Genomic DNA, 15,265 nt, shown 5'->3' on the forward strand with positions numbered 1-15,265 from the left:
TTCCTCAAGTGAAGCCCAACCATTCCCATTTGGCCCAACCAGACTTGCTACTCAAGCATTCGTTGGACGCATCTTGTCTAAATCAAGAATATTGCCTCCACGTGTGTGCACGCACAGTACCCATTGAGTAGCGCAGCTCATCTTTGTAGCTATACTTATCATGGCAACAAAAAGGAACTAATTAACAGCAGATAAAATTTCAAAAACAGCAAAACGGTTTTGATGACTGCAATTCAAAGTGAAAACCGTTCCAACTTGTTTGCATACATGAGATTTCAATCTAAGATTACAAGCATGAGCCACCATCACCTTTTAGGTTTTTCATGTTCTATTTCATTTTGATTACCCATCACCAACTGTATTCGGAAGGTCAAAAGAAGATAGATGATAATTAGAGAACAGATTAACAATAACAAATGTTTGAATCAGTTTATGTAAATGTTATGGTCAGTATACTCTCAAAATACCAACAATTTACCAATGAAAAGAATCAAGAACCAAAATTCCCCTAGACCATTAGTCAATGACCAAAACAGTCCCTAGCATAACCATGACAACATGCACCTTTCAATTATTTTTCCTGCTTGATTCTGAAAAGGCTACAATTACAATAATTCTTGATTCAATGATAGAAGGAACACTTCATTCTAAAAACACAAAATAAATTAACTGAATTTTGCACCTCCACTCCCATTTTCTTTCTCCTTTCCTTTTATTCATTTTTCTTTTTCCTTTTTTTAGTCAAGTTGGAGAATAAAGATGAAACCCAGTAATGTGATTTTATAAACTTCAGGATCACTTCTCATCCAAGGATTCAAGCAAGATTAGGAGGTATAAGTCCATCACTTGACAAGTAAAATGCCATACTAGAACTTCTTTCCCAAGAAATATGGCTGTTACCTTCACCTATGATCATTGAAATGAATTGAACACGAATCAAAACTATTTATTTCATGCATAGCTCCTATGAACCTGTTGAGAGCTCCATGTCACCTTCATAGAAGCGCCAGGAAATATGACCGTTGGAAGCCTTTTGCTATCTTCAAGATAAGGAAAGTCCACTGTGAAATGCAGCCCCCTGCTCTCATGCCTAGCCAAAGCGCTACTAACAACCAGATTTGCACAACATACGAGGTTCCTCATCTCACATACTTCAAGCCCAACCATGTGTGCTTTCCACCCAGAACAGAACATGTAATCTTCCCATGATTCTTCTAACTTCCCCAGTCTCTGCTCAGCGATCTCTAACCTTCGTGTTGATCTCACTATCCCCACATAATCCCACATGATTGCCTGCAATTCCTTCCTCATCGATGCTGTCATATGCTTGATGGCCTTGAGAGTGTCTTGCCCAAGAGAAAATGGTAATTCAGGACGCACCCAGTTGGATGAAGCCTCAAGGTCAAGCCCATGGCTAAACTTGGCAACATGATCAATAGAGGGTCTCACTGCTCTTTGTGCAAAAACAAGTGCTTCAAGCAAAGAGTTGCTAGCAAGACGGTTGGCCCCATGTAAGCCTGTGCATGCAACCTCTCCAGCAACATAGAGACCACGGACAGCCGTTTCACCATGAAGGCCAGCTTGAACTCCCCCACACATGTAATGTGCAGCAGGGACAACAGGTATAGGTTCGCGAGTGATGTCCAACCCACACCGGAGACATTCTGCTGCAATATTGGGGAAGTGGGAGAGAATTTGATCCCTTGGCTTGTGACTTATATCCAGTAAAACATATTTTTCTCCACGTTTTTTGAGCTGATCATCTATGCATCGAGCTACTACATCCCTAGGAGCCAATTCGGCTCGTTCATCATACAGTGGCATGAATCTTTCCATGGCTTGATTGTAGAGGATTCCACCATCTCCTCGTACAGCTTCTGTGATCAGAAATGCATTTTCACGATTTTCTAGTTTAACAGCTAGCCCTTCATCAGCCAAGGCTGTGGGGTGGAACTGCACAAATCTGATTAAACAGAAAAGAAGTGAACAATATTATCAAGGATTCAAAGGCTTATTAAGAATTCCGAATACTTACTCCATGTTGGATATGACTGCATTTGCTCGATGTGCCATTGCAATACCATCCCCAGTAGCCACCTGAAAAAGAGAATTATAACGAATTTGAGTATGTAAATAGGATCACAGACATGTGAATTGGTGAAAGAATCAAAATACATCAATGGGCACATTTTCAGATTGCAGGAGACAGACACGTCACAAATATAAAGCTTTGAAAGGAAAAATGTAATAGTTATATTATGGATTAAAAGATAATCAATGCAACCCTTAATCATGAAGACATGTATGCAACATCAGGCCACGAGGGGCATCAGGAAGGCGTAATAAATGAAAAAAAATAGTAACACATGGAATGATGTAAATAAGAAAGGATGCCAAATATATATTATGCCAAATTAGTGGGCTTTGGTGTGGTTTGAGTTATCATGAAACCGATGTGTTTATCATGCATGAAAAAACATAAATAAGGTTGAGATTCGGTTCATTTTGGGGAATAAGCATTGAAGTTGCAGACAGGTGCTGGAATAATAATTTCCATCACTGCAGACTGAAATGAAGTGAAGAGGACAGCTTACTGGCACTCTAGATGACACTGTGAAGACTTCAGTTTTTATAAGTTAATAACTTCAAATTTACATTGACCACCTTTGGAAGAGGTAATGGAGAGGGCATCGTAATTCCCATGGTAAAGAAAGAAGTTTATGGTGATTCTTTTCTGGAGGTTACTTTAAATGTATTTTTTCTAGAAAAAGTAAAGCCAGAGGGAACAACAATGTTGGCAAACCAAATTAGAGCTACAAATCATATATGCATGAAAGGTGTGCTTTTCCATCATAAGTATAGAATAAAACATATTCATATTATAAGTTGTTAAAGTTGAGAATGAAAAGTATATTACAACATTCTGAAGCGAGAAGAATTGAAGAAATGGATCTTAGAGGAAGGAACAAATCATCACAATACAATGCCATCATCTTCATTCTCACCACTTCAGGTGCAAAAGGGTGATAATCCTTTCGTTCATATTACATCTAAATCTTTGATTATAGACTTAGGAGCAATGGATCAACACCATGGGCATGCAAGATGTGTTTTCTACTTATCTCCATCCCAAATTATCTGTGCTATGAAACAAACTCATGAATCTCCCACACTATTATTGAAAAGTGGAATATGGCTCCCTTGGAACTGGTCCAATTGGGGAGGTCCACTTTTCCTCTATTGTTCTTCTTATGGCTTTGGAGTCCTAGTGGTCGTTTTAACATTCGATGGAAGACGGTGCTAATTAAGAATGAAATTGTTTTTTTAGTACATCTCATTTGGTTACATCAAACTGACCAGGTATATTGCAGCAAATTGGGAGGAAACATGCACGCTGCAAACAATTTCAGACAAGGGATCTTCAAAACTTCAGACTTTTCTTCCCTAGATGCACTCCCACATGCATCCATGGTTGCTCTCTTCTCTGGAATCATCTAGGAATGCCAACTGGCCATGCATCATGCTTTAAAAGATATTATCCTTAAATTGGCTGTCAACTAATCATCCAAATTACCTAACGCAACAAGAAAATTACCTTTACAGACTACAGGTTTAAAATGTTGAAGAATTATCTTCCTCCTTTTAAAGTTTAAAGAGGTTCAAATCTCACACCTTATTCAAGAGATTTCAAAGTTTAAAGAGGTTCAAATCTCACAGTGTAGTTGATTCTTAGCTAACAACGTGAAATAATAATAATACAGAAGAAATGAAGCCTTGGTAGTCCTTTAACACCTTGGTCTCGTTTAAATTTATTTTATGATAGCCGTAAGATTTCACAGTGACTTATGACTTTTTATTTTTGCAATTTTTATATACTATCAAAAGATGCAGCTTTCTCGAAAAAACAAGAAAACATACACCGAGAGAGAGAGAGGGAACAACATATGACCAAAAGAAATTTTCTCACATTTGTTAATGAAATTTTATTTCCTCTCAAATGCATAACAATTTAAAGCATATACAAAGAGGTAGAGTAGGCTATACCAGTGGATTTGTAGTTGTGGGATAAATGTGCCCCACTCCGCCTGATGCAAGCATGGTTACTTTTGAGATGAAGCGGACCACCTGTAAATTGCAATGAGAATGCTGAACCAGACTACAATGAAGAATCATGTGATTCAAATTGCAATGATAATCAACTAGAAAGACAGCTGCTGACCATGTGCCTACCTCTTGTGTCTCAGTGTTCAATGTATCGACTCCATAACAAGAAATCTCCTGGCCATCCTGCATAAATCAAAAATAAATATGAACTTCATGATACTAATTTGAATGGTAAGAGTTCATCCAAGGAGTAGGTGTTACCATATAAGTCATCATTTAATTAGAATCATGCCAATCCTAAGGTATACGACACAAGTTTGTCACTAAATTACCTACAGAACTTCTACACAAGGCCTGTGGTGTTAACATTTTGGGATATCAGACTTCAACCAGATAGTTATACCAAGCAATCACTCTACTTGGAGTGTAAACCTGACCTAAAGATATCCTAACAAAAATAGATCCTTCACAAGTTTAATTAGTTTTTAATTTTATCAACATTGAAATATTTTTCTCCTATTGCAGATAATAGCATCATAACAATTTCAATGTAAAACCCTTGCAGATTATTAAATAATACCAATATATTTCAATTACTACTAAGCTTTTGTGGGAGAAAAAGTGATCTATACAACAAGAATACAGGAAATATTCGATCAAATGAAAACACACTGGTTTGCGTCCGCACTAGCCTGAGAGGTCAGCAAATCAATGGCAAAATGATGCTCGAACATAAAAATCCTAGGATCATTGTCAACAGCTTTGAGTAAAGCACGTTCAATTTCTCTTCCAGTCATATCAGCAGCATGAACAATTCTACGATGTGAATGCCCTCCTTCTCTTGCTAGATGAAGGTTCCCATCTTCTCCATAATCAAATGATGCACCGAATTCATTTATTAGCTCCCTAACTCTATCTGGACCTTCAGTGCACACCACCTAAATGAAGATATCTTCATGTAAGAACAGACCATATAGCTGCAGAATAACATCTATTATAAAATTAAATTAACTAGTTAATTATGAGCAAGAATTCAAAAAAAGACACAATAGAGACTAAAACAAAAGTCTGAAAGAAACAACCAAAATCAATTCCTAATTTCAAGTATAAAGAATCCAGAGGTTGCTCTTGTTCCACATAAACAGATAAATATAATAACAATTCAGTGTGGTAAGGAAAGTGAGCAAAGTCAACAAATGCATTACATTTTGAATTTGTGTTACAAGTTTATCTGTGCAAAATAACTTACATATAAGATCCGCATGCCACTTATGTGTCTTTTGTCATGAATTTCGTGGTTTTAATGCATAATGCTTATAAAAGGATAATTTTTATAAAGAATCATATATTTTTAAATCATAAGTATCAACAATTATGTATAGTTGAATACTTATATAGCTTAGTCATTAATGTCATGTGCTAAATTCAGTGATTATACAGTTTGGAGTTTAATTGTTTCCATGTCTTAACACAAAAATTCATGTCCTAACTAGTCCGAATAACCGAGTCAACCCACTGACTCGCGAGTCAAGGCTCAGGCGATCCGGATCCGAGTCATGAGTTTGCCAACTGTGGTTTTAGTGATGTCTTGTAACTCTAGAACTTATTCCTTTTCTTCAATAAACTTTTTACCTCACTTGAAAAAAAAATCTACATACATACATATATATACATAAATATATATATATAGAGAGAGAGAATGGAGATTGTACTGCCCCCTTTTTTGTTAGGATACCGTTAGGACCCTCCAAAAATCATAGTTTTATGTGTTTTATACTATAGCTGAACCAGAGTTACCGGAAGCGCCTAGGCAAAAGGGGAAGCGCGCTTCCCCGAAGCGTGAGGGGAAGTGTCCCCTTTTTTTGGGAAGCGCGCTTCCCCACGCTTCCCCATTTTTTCATTTTTTTTTTCGCTTCCCCCTCGCTTCCGGTTCACTTCCGAGACGGTTCGGAATTTTCTTATAAGTGGTCCCACGCTTCCACGCTTCCTAAATTTTTGAAAGTGCCTCACTTCCCGCTCCCGCTCCCGCTTCCTCGACTGGTAACTCTGAGTTGAACCATTAGATGTGTTTTACACTGTTTATTCAATAGAAAACATGTTTTTGATTTAGCATCTTTATGTTCAGATGTGTATTTTAAAGAGGTCAAAAACATCAACGGTTGATATTGAACTAAAATTTGATGATAAAATTCACAATTTGACATATATATATATATAGAGAGAGAGAGAATGGAGATTGTACTTCCCCTTTTTTTGTTAGGACCAGAGTTACCGGAAGCGCCTAGGCAAAAGGGGAAGCGCGCTTCCCCGAAGCGCGCTTCGGAAGCGCGAAACGTCGCGCTTCCGAAGCGTGAGGGGAAGCGTCCCCCTTTTAAGGGAAGCGCGCTTCCCTTTTATGGGAAGCGCGTCCCCCTTTTATGGGAAACGCGCTTCCCATAAATGGGAAGCGCGCTTCCCCCACGCTTCCCCCACGTTTCCCCCATGCTTCCCCCACGCTTCCCCCTCGCTTCCCCCACGCTTCCCCCTCGCTTCCCCATTTTTTTCATTTTTTTCGCTTCCCCTCGCTTCCGGTTCGCTTCCTAGGTCGCTTCCGGTTCGCTTCCTAGGTCGTTTCCGAGACGGTTCGGAATTTTCTTCTAAGTGGTCCCACGCTTCCCCGCTTCCTAAATTTTTTAAAGTGCCTCGCTTCCCGCTCCCGCTTCCCGTATCGCTTCCCGCTCCCGCTTCCTCGACTGGTAACTCTGGTTAGGACACAGTTAGGACCCTCCAAAAATCATAGTTTTATGATACTATAGCTGAATCATTAGATGTGTTTTACGTTGTTTATTCAATAGAAAACATGTTTTTGATTTAGCACCTTTATGTTCAGATGTGTATTTTAAAGAGGAAAATTAATGGTTGATATTGAACTAAAATTTGATGATAAAATTCACATTTTGACATCAAATCAATTTGAAACAAATCTTGTCTCTTGATAACTAAGCAATGATACACATTTAACGGCTCAGATCTAGCATAAAACGCCTAAAACTATGATTTTTTGAGGGTCCTAATGGTGACTTAACGAAAAATGGGGCAGCACAATCCCCATTCTCATATATGTGTGTGTGCATGCATGCATGCATGCATGCGTGCGCGCGTGCATGCGTGCATGCGTGCGTGTGTGTGCGTGCGTGCGTGTGTGCGTGCGTGGTCTCATCTAGTTGGTCTCACCTACACCCATCTAGTTGGAAGTCATGGGTGTAACTGGTCTCTTTTTAAATTGTGTGTGTGTGTGGTCTCATCTAGTTGGTCTCACCTACACCCATCTAGTTGGAAATCATGGGTGTAACTGGTCTCTTTTTAAATCTAGCCCTATGTCACATGGATACAGATGCAGGAATGGGACATGATGTAAATACACTTGATACAACATGACAGTTGTCAAAAATTAGGACATGGGGCCACGGCCGCACACACATACATAAAATTCTTAACCTAAAGCAATAAAATATGAATCTCATCTCAAGTGCAAAATCTTGAACAATTCTAAATCATTAAAAGAAATAAGTAATCAAGATTATAAAAGTAGATAAAGTTAATGACACAATTCTGTCTATGTTCAACAATTGTTGATTGTGTCAATTAAGTGTCCTAGTGTTGACATGGGATACTCATGCTAAGTGAAGTCTCCCTGTGACATACCCTGCAGATGCATTAAACATAGTTTGTTTGCTATAGATCACACCATTAGATTGCATTTTTTTGAGAAGAAAGAATGATTTTCTGAGTCATGATAATTTGGTACATTATGGGCCGCTGATTTTTTAAGCTGAAAACCTGCATTGGTTGTCACAATCACATGATCCGAAACTTATTTTCTACTAAACAATGTATGTGGATCACATCTATAAGGTTTAATAAACCAAAAAACTCAAAATATATGAAAAACTATGGTGTCTACTATATGGGTGTAGGTGCACCCGTGCACCCTATCATTACTAATATTGTGTGTGTGCATTTAGACTCACTTGTGCTATTTTTTATAAAATCAACATGTCTGTATATCATACCCATCTCATTATCTAGGCCTTTGTTCATGTCCAGGTGGAACAAGTCATTTTTGCGGAATTGTAAAGAACCCTCATAGTCATGTTGCATGCAGTTGTATCCTCTACTACTAAGAAAGTTTGCATTAGGTGTTCTTTTAGCACCCTTATATGTGTTTTTTTTTTTTTGCACATTGTTCTAATTCATGCTCATTGACTGCTGAATGTGGACCAGACTGCACTGTGCTATGCTAACATTGACCCAAGCTAGTAACTTGTGTCACACTGATGGTATCTGAGTAGCATTTTGGGGGACCAGATCAAGAAAGCAGACCCATTTCTAGACTCACATGGCCAAAAAGGACCATAAAATGGGCATCGCCAGACTCCACTCTCCTGTGTGCCTGGCAACAACCTGCCCCATACATCCACATACAGAAGAGGAAGAGAAAGCAGGCAAAATTGCAGACAAAATTATCGAAAAATTACTACCCTTGGTAGAAAATAATGCTCCAAATCAGTAACAGGTTTAGCTTACTCTGACAGTCTCCTCATCACACAAATATGCCCCTGCAACAATGGTATCTCTCATGTGGTTCTCAACAGAATCAGAAGGACTAAAAACAGCACTAACACCACCCTGTGCATAGTTTGTGTTGCTCTCGTGAGGCTCCGCCTTGGTGATCACAGCAACAGTGCCATACTTGGAAACATCAAGGGCATAGCGAAGGCCAGCAACTCCACTGCCAATTACCACGAAGTCGAAAAATTTTGTTGTATTCTCTCGGATGCTTGCCTCTGGCACTGCTCTTTTCTTATTAGGAAAAGTAGATAAAGGGAAGTCATGACCTTGGGCCATCAAGAATTTGGAATCTCCATGTAGCCTAGAAAAGCATAGCAACCATTATGTCTTGGACAGTGAAGATCATTCTGCAGGCACCCCTCAGGGGTAAAATGTAAATAATAATAATAATAAAAAAAAATAACAGAAAGCCAATTTGAATGTGATGTGAGAAAAGTTTGGAACTGTGAACATAAAACCTGTTTTTATGATGCTCACTGAAACTTGAAAGGCAGAAATGCATCCATGAATTGCATTAAAATTGCTTCTCAGCTTTAAGTTCTTATAGAGTGCATACATAACCCTATTGACAATTAAACATGTGCGCATCCGCACAGTGTGAGATACATACATCCTTTTTCTACTTCTCTCAATAAACTAATTGTATGCCAGCATATGCATGCACATATTCACCATGCATCATAGTCACTACTATGAACATCATTTTCAATTTATCATATCTTTGAAGGATTTTCTCGAAGATGATAATACTGCAAGATAATATAATAAATTAGAAAACACTAAAATGCAAGAGTTTCGTCAAGCTAGAAAATAGAGACAAAACTGTAGATCATATACGTTGATAATTCTTTTCCTGAAGCAATAACGCATGAATACCATCACAAGTGCAAATCTGTGAACAATAGTTCTAAGTCATTACGGTCAATAAACACTAAATAATAAATTCAAGATGGCAATATAAGAATTGACAAATTTTTAAAGGAAAACATGCAATTAACTACAAAATAAATAATCAAGATTGTAAAAGGAAAATAGATAAAGTTAGGGACACAGTGCTGATCATGTTAGACACAAGTGTGCTTGCATCCAACTATATCATGCACATACTCCATTTTGGCCCCCGTATCGTGTACACTTTTATACTAATCATATTGAAAACTTCATAAAAATGGATGTTTCCCAGTATCTGCAGCCGTATCCTTGTGACAATAGGTCAATAAAAGAGTCATGGTGTGTCTGATGCCCAGTCTAGCATTATGTTCACGAAGTTATTGTTACTTTGTGATATACATATATGTGCATATAATACATATATATATATGCAAAATGTATATGTACATGAATTTCTATACACATACATATGTCTGTGTATATGTAGTATGTGTGTGTGTGTGTTTAATTATTCACTTACTCAACAAAGCATGTTTTAAATTAGAGCTTTAAATTAGATCTTCTTAAATGTTCCCACATGTACAATCTTATGCATGAAAGATGCTTGCAACAAATCCAAATTTCTCTTGAAGCTGTGATAATTTTGTAATAGCTAGTCTAGAAACTATTCAATACCTCATTTTATATATATATAAAGGACTTTTAGTTTCATGGTGCAAGCTAATCTTTTTCAAAATTATAAATCAATCTTCATCTACAAAACCAAATTAGACAGCAATAATCTTCTCAAAACAAAACCTTTTTTAGCTCATCATTTGATTGCTAACAAATAGAATAAAATCAAACTTATAGCTAAGAATGGGAAAGCACTAAAGGATACTGCTATGTATCGAATGCTGGTCGGAGAACCCATCCAACTAAAGATTAATAGCCAGATATGGTTTATGTTTATAAGCATAATGAGCCAATATAAGCACGTTTACACATGCAAGAGACACCACATTCTATGGTTGGCCTCTTTCAAGGATAAATATCACTAAACCTGCAACTAGTGCCTCCTGATGCAGAAAGGATATTGATAGATCCTTTCTTTGCCTATCTCTAGTTTCTTGATGGAATTACTTTTGGCCTTATACCTTTATCTGCCTGACTCCTTTGTCAAAACTCAGACAAACACTCATCTTTTTCATCTAAAATCACTAGTTGATGTCACGAACTAGATGGTCACACCAGAGTGCATGCTAATCTTCATGTTTAATTTCTCATTCCCTTTGTAATGCATTTTTTGCATGTTGTATCCTTGTTCAAATGAATGCCAATTAATTTGACAGAGTTAGGGGCTTAAAATCCTATCTGGAGTCCCATGTGGATAAAAGCTAGTTCCATGACTATAATCAAGATTAACCTCTGATTTTTTTTCCAACCACTCAATTTCTCATCAATATACCTATTTAGTTGTGTTTCCAAGTTTCATTACGCCAAATTCAAATTCAAAGTTTTCATATTTATATCCATTTGGCTGCCAACAGCCTCACATTTCTTTAATTGTCAAAACATATTACATTCTGTAACAAATTTTTTTTAGCTTACTCTCTTTGCTTGCACAGTTCAGTAATGTTCATCAGATGGCCATTCCTTTCCTCTTCCCCATTGCCATTATAGGATGATCACTTATTCAATACTTGATAACGGTGAAAACCAACCATGTATCTTTTTAGATTCTTCAGGCTGTGAAAACCACCAATGTATCTTTTTCAGATTTTTCAGGCAGCAGCCTTAATTATTACCATATTCCAGAGTGTTTTCTTCCAACAAAGAGTACCTTGTAATTATTATTTATACACATGGACGTTATTTATACACATGGACATTCATTTTGCACCAAAATAGTCTTTCATGTTGCTGGTAGCAAGCCATAAGCTGTTATGCTCTTACTGAAGGAATGTGATTGTTTTTATGTGAAAGATATTGGTTGAAAGCTTTTTGAATGTGTACAGATGCAGTGAGAACTATGTAAAAGTAAAAATATTGCAGGTTATAAATAACATGCATTAGTTGCAAGGCATTATTGTTCATTCACCATTTAAACAAATTTATGCAAAATCAAAAAAGTGTCATTAGCAAAAATAGCAGAACAAAAGGCAAAAAAATTATATTCTTAAACCCATTCCTGTATTACCAATCAGATATCAATGAAACTTGATGCATCTCAAGCAGCTAGAGGTTGCCCTCCAGGAAGGAACACAAATACAGTATTCCTTTTGTGGGTTCATACCCAGCACTAGCAATTCCATAGACAAGCATAGTGGTACCGTCTATTTTGCGTACTTCAACCCATGCTGGTTTTATTGGTGCCACTTTAATGTATCAGATAAGGAGAAGGCCCGCTCAACTTTCATTTATGGCAACTGAGGAATAGAAATGTTCCCATTCCCTGTTGCCACACAAATCCTGCACTGAAAAGGCCAAAAACCTGGAGTGTATGGTATTCTTCACAAGAGATTGTGCTATCATGCTGGTGTTAGCAACAGTTGGTAACAGATTTTATGCTTGAAAAAGGATTTGCATGCATATACTAGATCAATAGAAAACTGGTAATGGGCTTTGATTCAGAGGATGGACATATGAGATAATAATGTAAAACAATAAGGAACTAATCAACCAATTTGAGTGATGTAATTGGACAAAATCCGGGAGAAAAATGGTACCATCAGAGACCTGAATAGCTTTCAAAGGGAAAGATGTACTCTAACGATATGGGTGCCTGCTACCTATCAAAAACTTAAAAGAAATCATCTAATTGGTACCAATTTAAAAAATTGCACCCGAAAAAATTGAATGTGAGTCATAATAGTGCTTCCAATGGAGTATGGCTCAGTACAGAAAATTCCAGTTTTCAACCTTACACTGCAGAGTAAGAAGTTCATATCCCTCAATACCATAGGTCACTATTCTTAAACTCTAAGAAGTCCTAGAACAAATCATGTCTTTTAGACTCCCAGAGCCTTACACATGGCAACTGTCCCAGACAGTTTGATCATGGATCAAGTCTTCACCGTGGTCCGTCAAATTTAAGGATGCCCTATCAGCTTTGCCACTGATGAGTAGTTTTTTAAAGCCAAATAAACGCACTGCCCAGTCCATCCCAAATTAGAGTTGGCCATTTATGCAAAGTCAAAGAATGGACATTAATCACAACATGCTGCAACTTTACCTGATCAAAGAGACTTCCAATTAGCTGTAAATTTTCTAGATTTAAAATCTGTGCAGCCAACATCCATAGCTATGGGGACATAACAAGACAAAAAAAATGAAGAAATCATGTATACTCTCTAGCTGGAGGGAAGAATGAAACTTTTCCACACTTAAATCAGGATCACACTAAACTTAACTGTGATGGCAAAGAATAATATGCATACCGTATAGTTTTCCCTCGATGGAGTTTCTCGATATTTATACCAAACACCAAAGAAGAAAATTTCTGATAATTATGTAAATGCAAATGAATGCTCTGCTGTAAGGTAGCACTTCCAGAAAGCATCAGACTGGCCATCTTCAAATACACTTCAAAGGTTCCTGTAGAACACGAAAGTCAAAACAGCCAAGCATGAGAATGAAATGCACGTATTGGTTTCACTAAAGGTCATAAATTACTTAGACAAAAAACTTGCAAGTAACTTATGCTGTGTAATGATACTTGTGATCCTAGGTAATTGTAATATTTACGTAAACCAGTCTTAATCACTTATCCCCCTACAAATCAGATCAGCAAAACATACAAAATAAGCTATTCAGCAAGTCCTGTAGACAAAGAAGATGCCAAACAATTTAGCATTATTGCAAGATTCCCACTCGGAAACACTAAGAATGGTTGCTAGAATCAATAACCATTTGCAGCCTGATAAATGATACATAATTGTGTAGCAATTACCTTCGCAAAATCAATATGCATCCACCGAAAAATTTTCTTTCCTCTTAGAGGTTTTCTGGCTATCTGTTTTGTAATAAGGACTGCAACTAATGATGCATCCTCATTAACCCGAACACAAAGCATCCCATTTTCACAAAAACACCAACTATATTCCATTCAAAAGTTATATGGTTCCCTTTTCGAGAAGCAAATTTTGTAAGCACCAGTTTCAAGATAACGAAAGCAAATAAAAAACATTTTTTTCAATTATCTTCACATAATAATTAAATACACAAGGCCAAGAAGCAACCAAAAACACATGGAACCAAATGGGGGTAACACGAACTAAATAAAAAATCAGGTGGATCCATTAACCCATCCATGGTAAAATTTGTAATCGCGGCAATATAAACTAATAGATAGTAAACATCCTCAAATACTCAATTGACACCAAAAACGACCAATTCAGCTCCATGGAAAACGCATGATCAAAAAATATATGTATACGTATCAAGAAAAGCCCATATTAGGCACTTTACTTTCATTGTTAAGAATGACTTAATATGAAAAAGAAAACCATAACAATATTATTCAACCACCCTTTTCTTAAGGGAATAACAGAAGAAGCAACCATTGAAAAGAACTCAGGAAACAGCAAAAATACATTTAAGCACAAAGTTCGTCAATTCTATGATACCATGACCATGCCCACCAGCAGAAACCATCTCACATTTCTTTCCATATTACTTGCTAGGACCATCAATTTAACAACACCCATGATCACGAAATCAGAAGAAAAACGATCCACTTCACAGAAAAAGACGGAGAAAACCAACCAGGTTACTCAGACACAATCGTGCATAGATTTTTAAGCAACACCATGATCATTAAAATTACAGGAGACCCAGATTTTTTCCCAAAAAAAAAGGAAAAACGAAAAGAAAAACACCGACCAACTCCAAACAAATTTTGCATCTATTGAAATGAATACCATCACAAAGAAAACACCAACGAAAGAAGAAAAACATCGAACTCACAAACCTTAGACGATGGATATTCGCTTGAGCAACACCAACCGCCTATGAACACAAAAAAACACGCTTCTCTTTCTTTTATCCTAGGAATATATAGAGAAGAGATCCCCGTTCACAATTTTCTATATAAAGAAGTAGAGAACTTTCACGCTCTTATTATATTGAGCAATCAACCATCGTCATGGGTGTGAATACTACAAAAAGCAATCGAATTTTTCAGCTTTTGTAAGAGCAAGCAAACTGCAAAGACAGCAATCAAAGCGAAATTGGGTAGAATAACGGTCGTTCATGTTAAAATAAAAAGAAAAAACAAATGGCTAGGACTAGGGGGAGGGGTGGTGGTGCTACATGGACGTCAGCGAGTGGCGTAGGGGTGGAGCCCACCAGGGAACGTGTGGAACGAGGTAAGCCCACCAATGTTGTCATTATCGGTGCGTATGGACCTGTATCAACCGATACGTATCTGTAAAAAATCGATACGCAACACCTTGAATAGGCTACTTTTAATAAATGTAAAAAATACTACATTTTTTTAATAATATTTTAACACATGCCACGTTCTGTTTGATATGCATTTTTTTTTATTTTTTGGCCGATACAGAACAATTCACTTGAGTATCAATATCGACTGATACAGCTGAATGGCAAACGAGCCATTGCCGATACTGTCCTACCCTTTTTTTTTTTTTTTTACCAAGAGAGAAACCTTCCAAGC

At 37.2% G+C, this 15,265-nt stretch overlaps 1 protein-coding gene across 1 annotated transcript; it reads right to left on the minus strand.

Annotated features, from left to right (window-relative positions):
• Positions 1-361: 361 nt before the first annotated feature.
• Positions 362-14,816, minus strand: LOC149820128 (L-aspartate oxidase 2-a, chloroplastic-like). Its single transcript, XM_089982450.1, has 8 exons — positions 14,558-14,816; positions 13,026-13,182; positions 8,671-9,016; positions 4,797-5,042; positions 4,231-4,287; positions 4,045-4,125; positions 2,036-2,097; positions 362-1,963 (listed from the first exon to the last, which is right to left on the minus strand). Exons 2-8 carry the CDS (start codon positions 13,157-13,159, stop codon positions 952-954), a joined length of 1,938 nt encoding a protein of 645 aa, XP_089838576.1. The 5' UTR covers positions 13,160-13,182; positions 14,558-14,816; the 3' UTR covers positions 362-951.
• Between the last annotated feature and the right edge of the window lie 449 nt (positions 14,817-15,265).

This window comes from Nuphar pumila, chromosome 12 (genome assembly GCF_984573655.1).
Source record: "Nuphar pumila chromosome 12, dmNupPumi1.hap1.1, whole genome shotgun sequence".
NCBI lineage: Eukaryota > Viridiplantae > Streptophyta > Magnoliopsida > Nymphaeales > Nymphaeaceae > Nuphar > Nuphar pumila.

What these genes read in the sequence shown, in the direction of transcription:
- LOC149820128 (XM_089982450.1), bottom strand. Translation starts at nt 13,159, where the DNA reads ATGGCCAGTCTGATGCTTTCTGGAAGTGCTACCTTACAGCAGAGCATT. An exon ending in TTGATTTGCTGACCTCTCAG is followed by an intron (nt 4,288 to 4,796) that starts GCTAGTGCGGAC and finishes TGATTTATGCAG; the next exon opens with GATGGCCAGGAGATTTCTTG. An exon ending in TGAACACTGAGACACAAGAG is followed by an intron (nt 4,126 to 4,230) that starts GTAGGCACATGG and finishes TGCAATTTACAG; the next exon opens with GTGGTCCGCTTCATCTCAAA.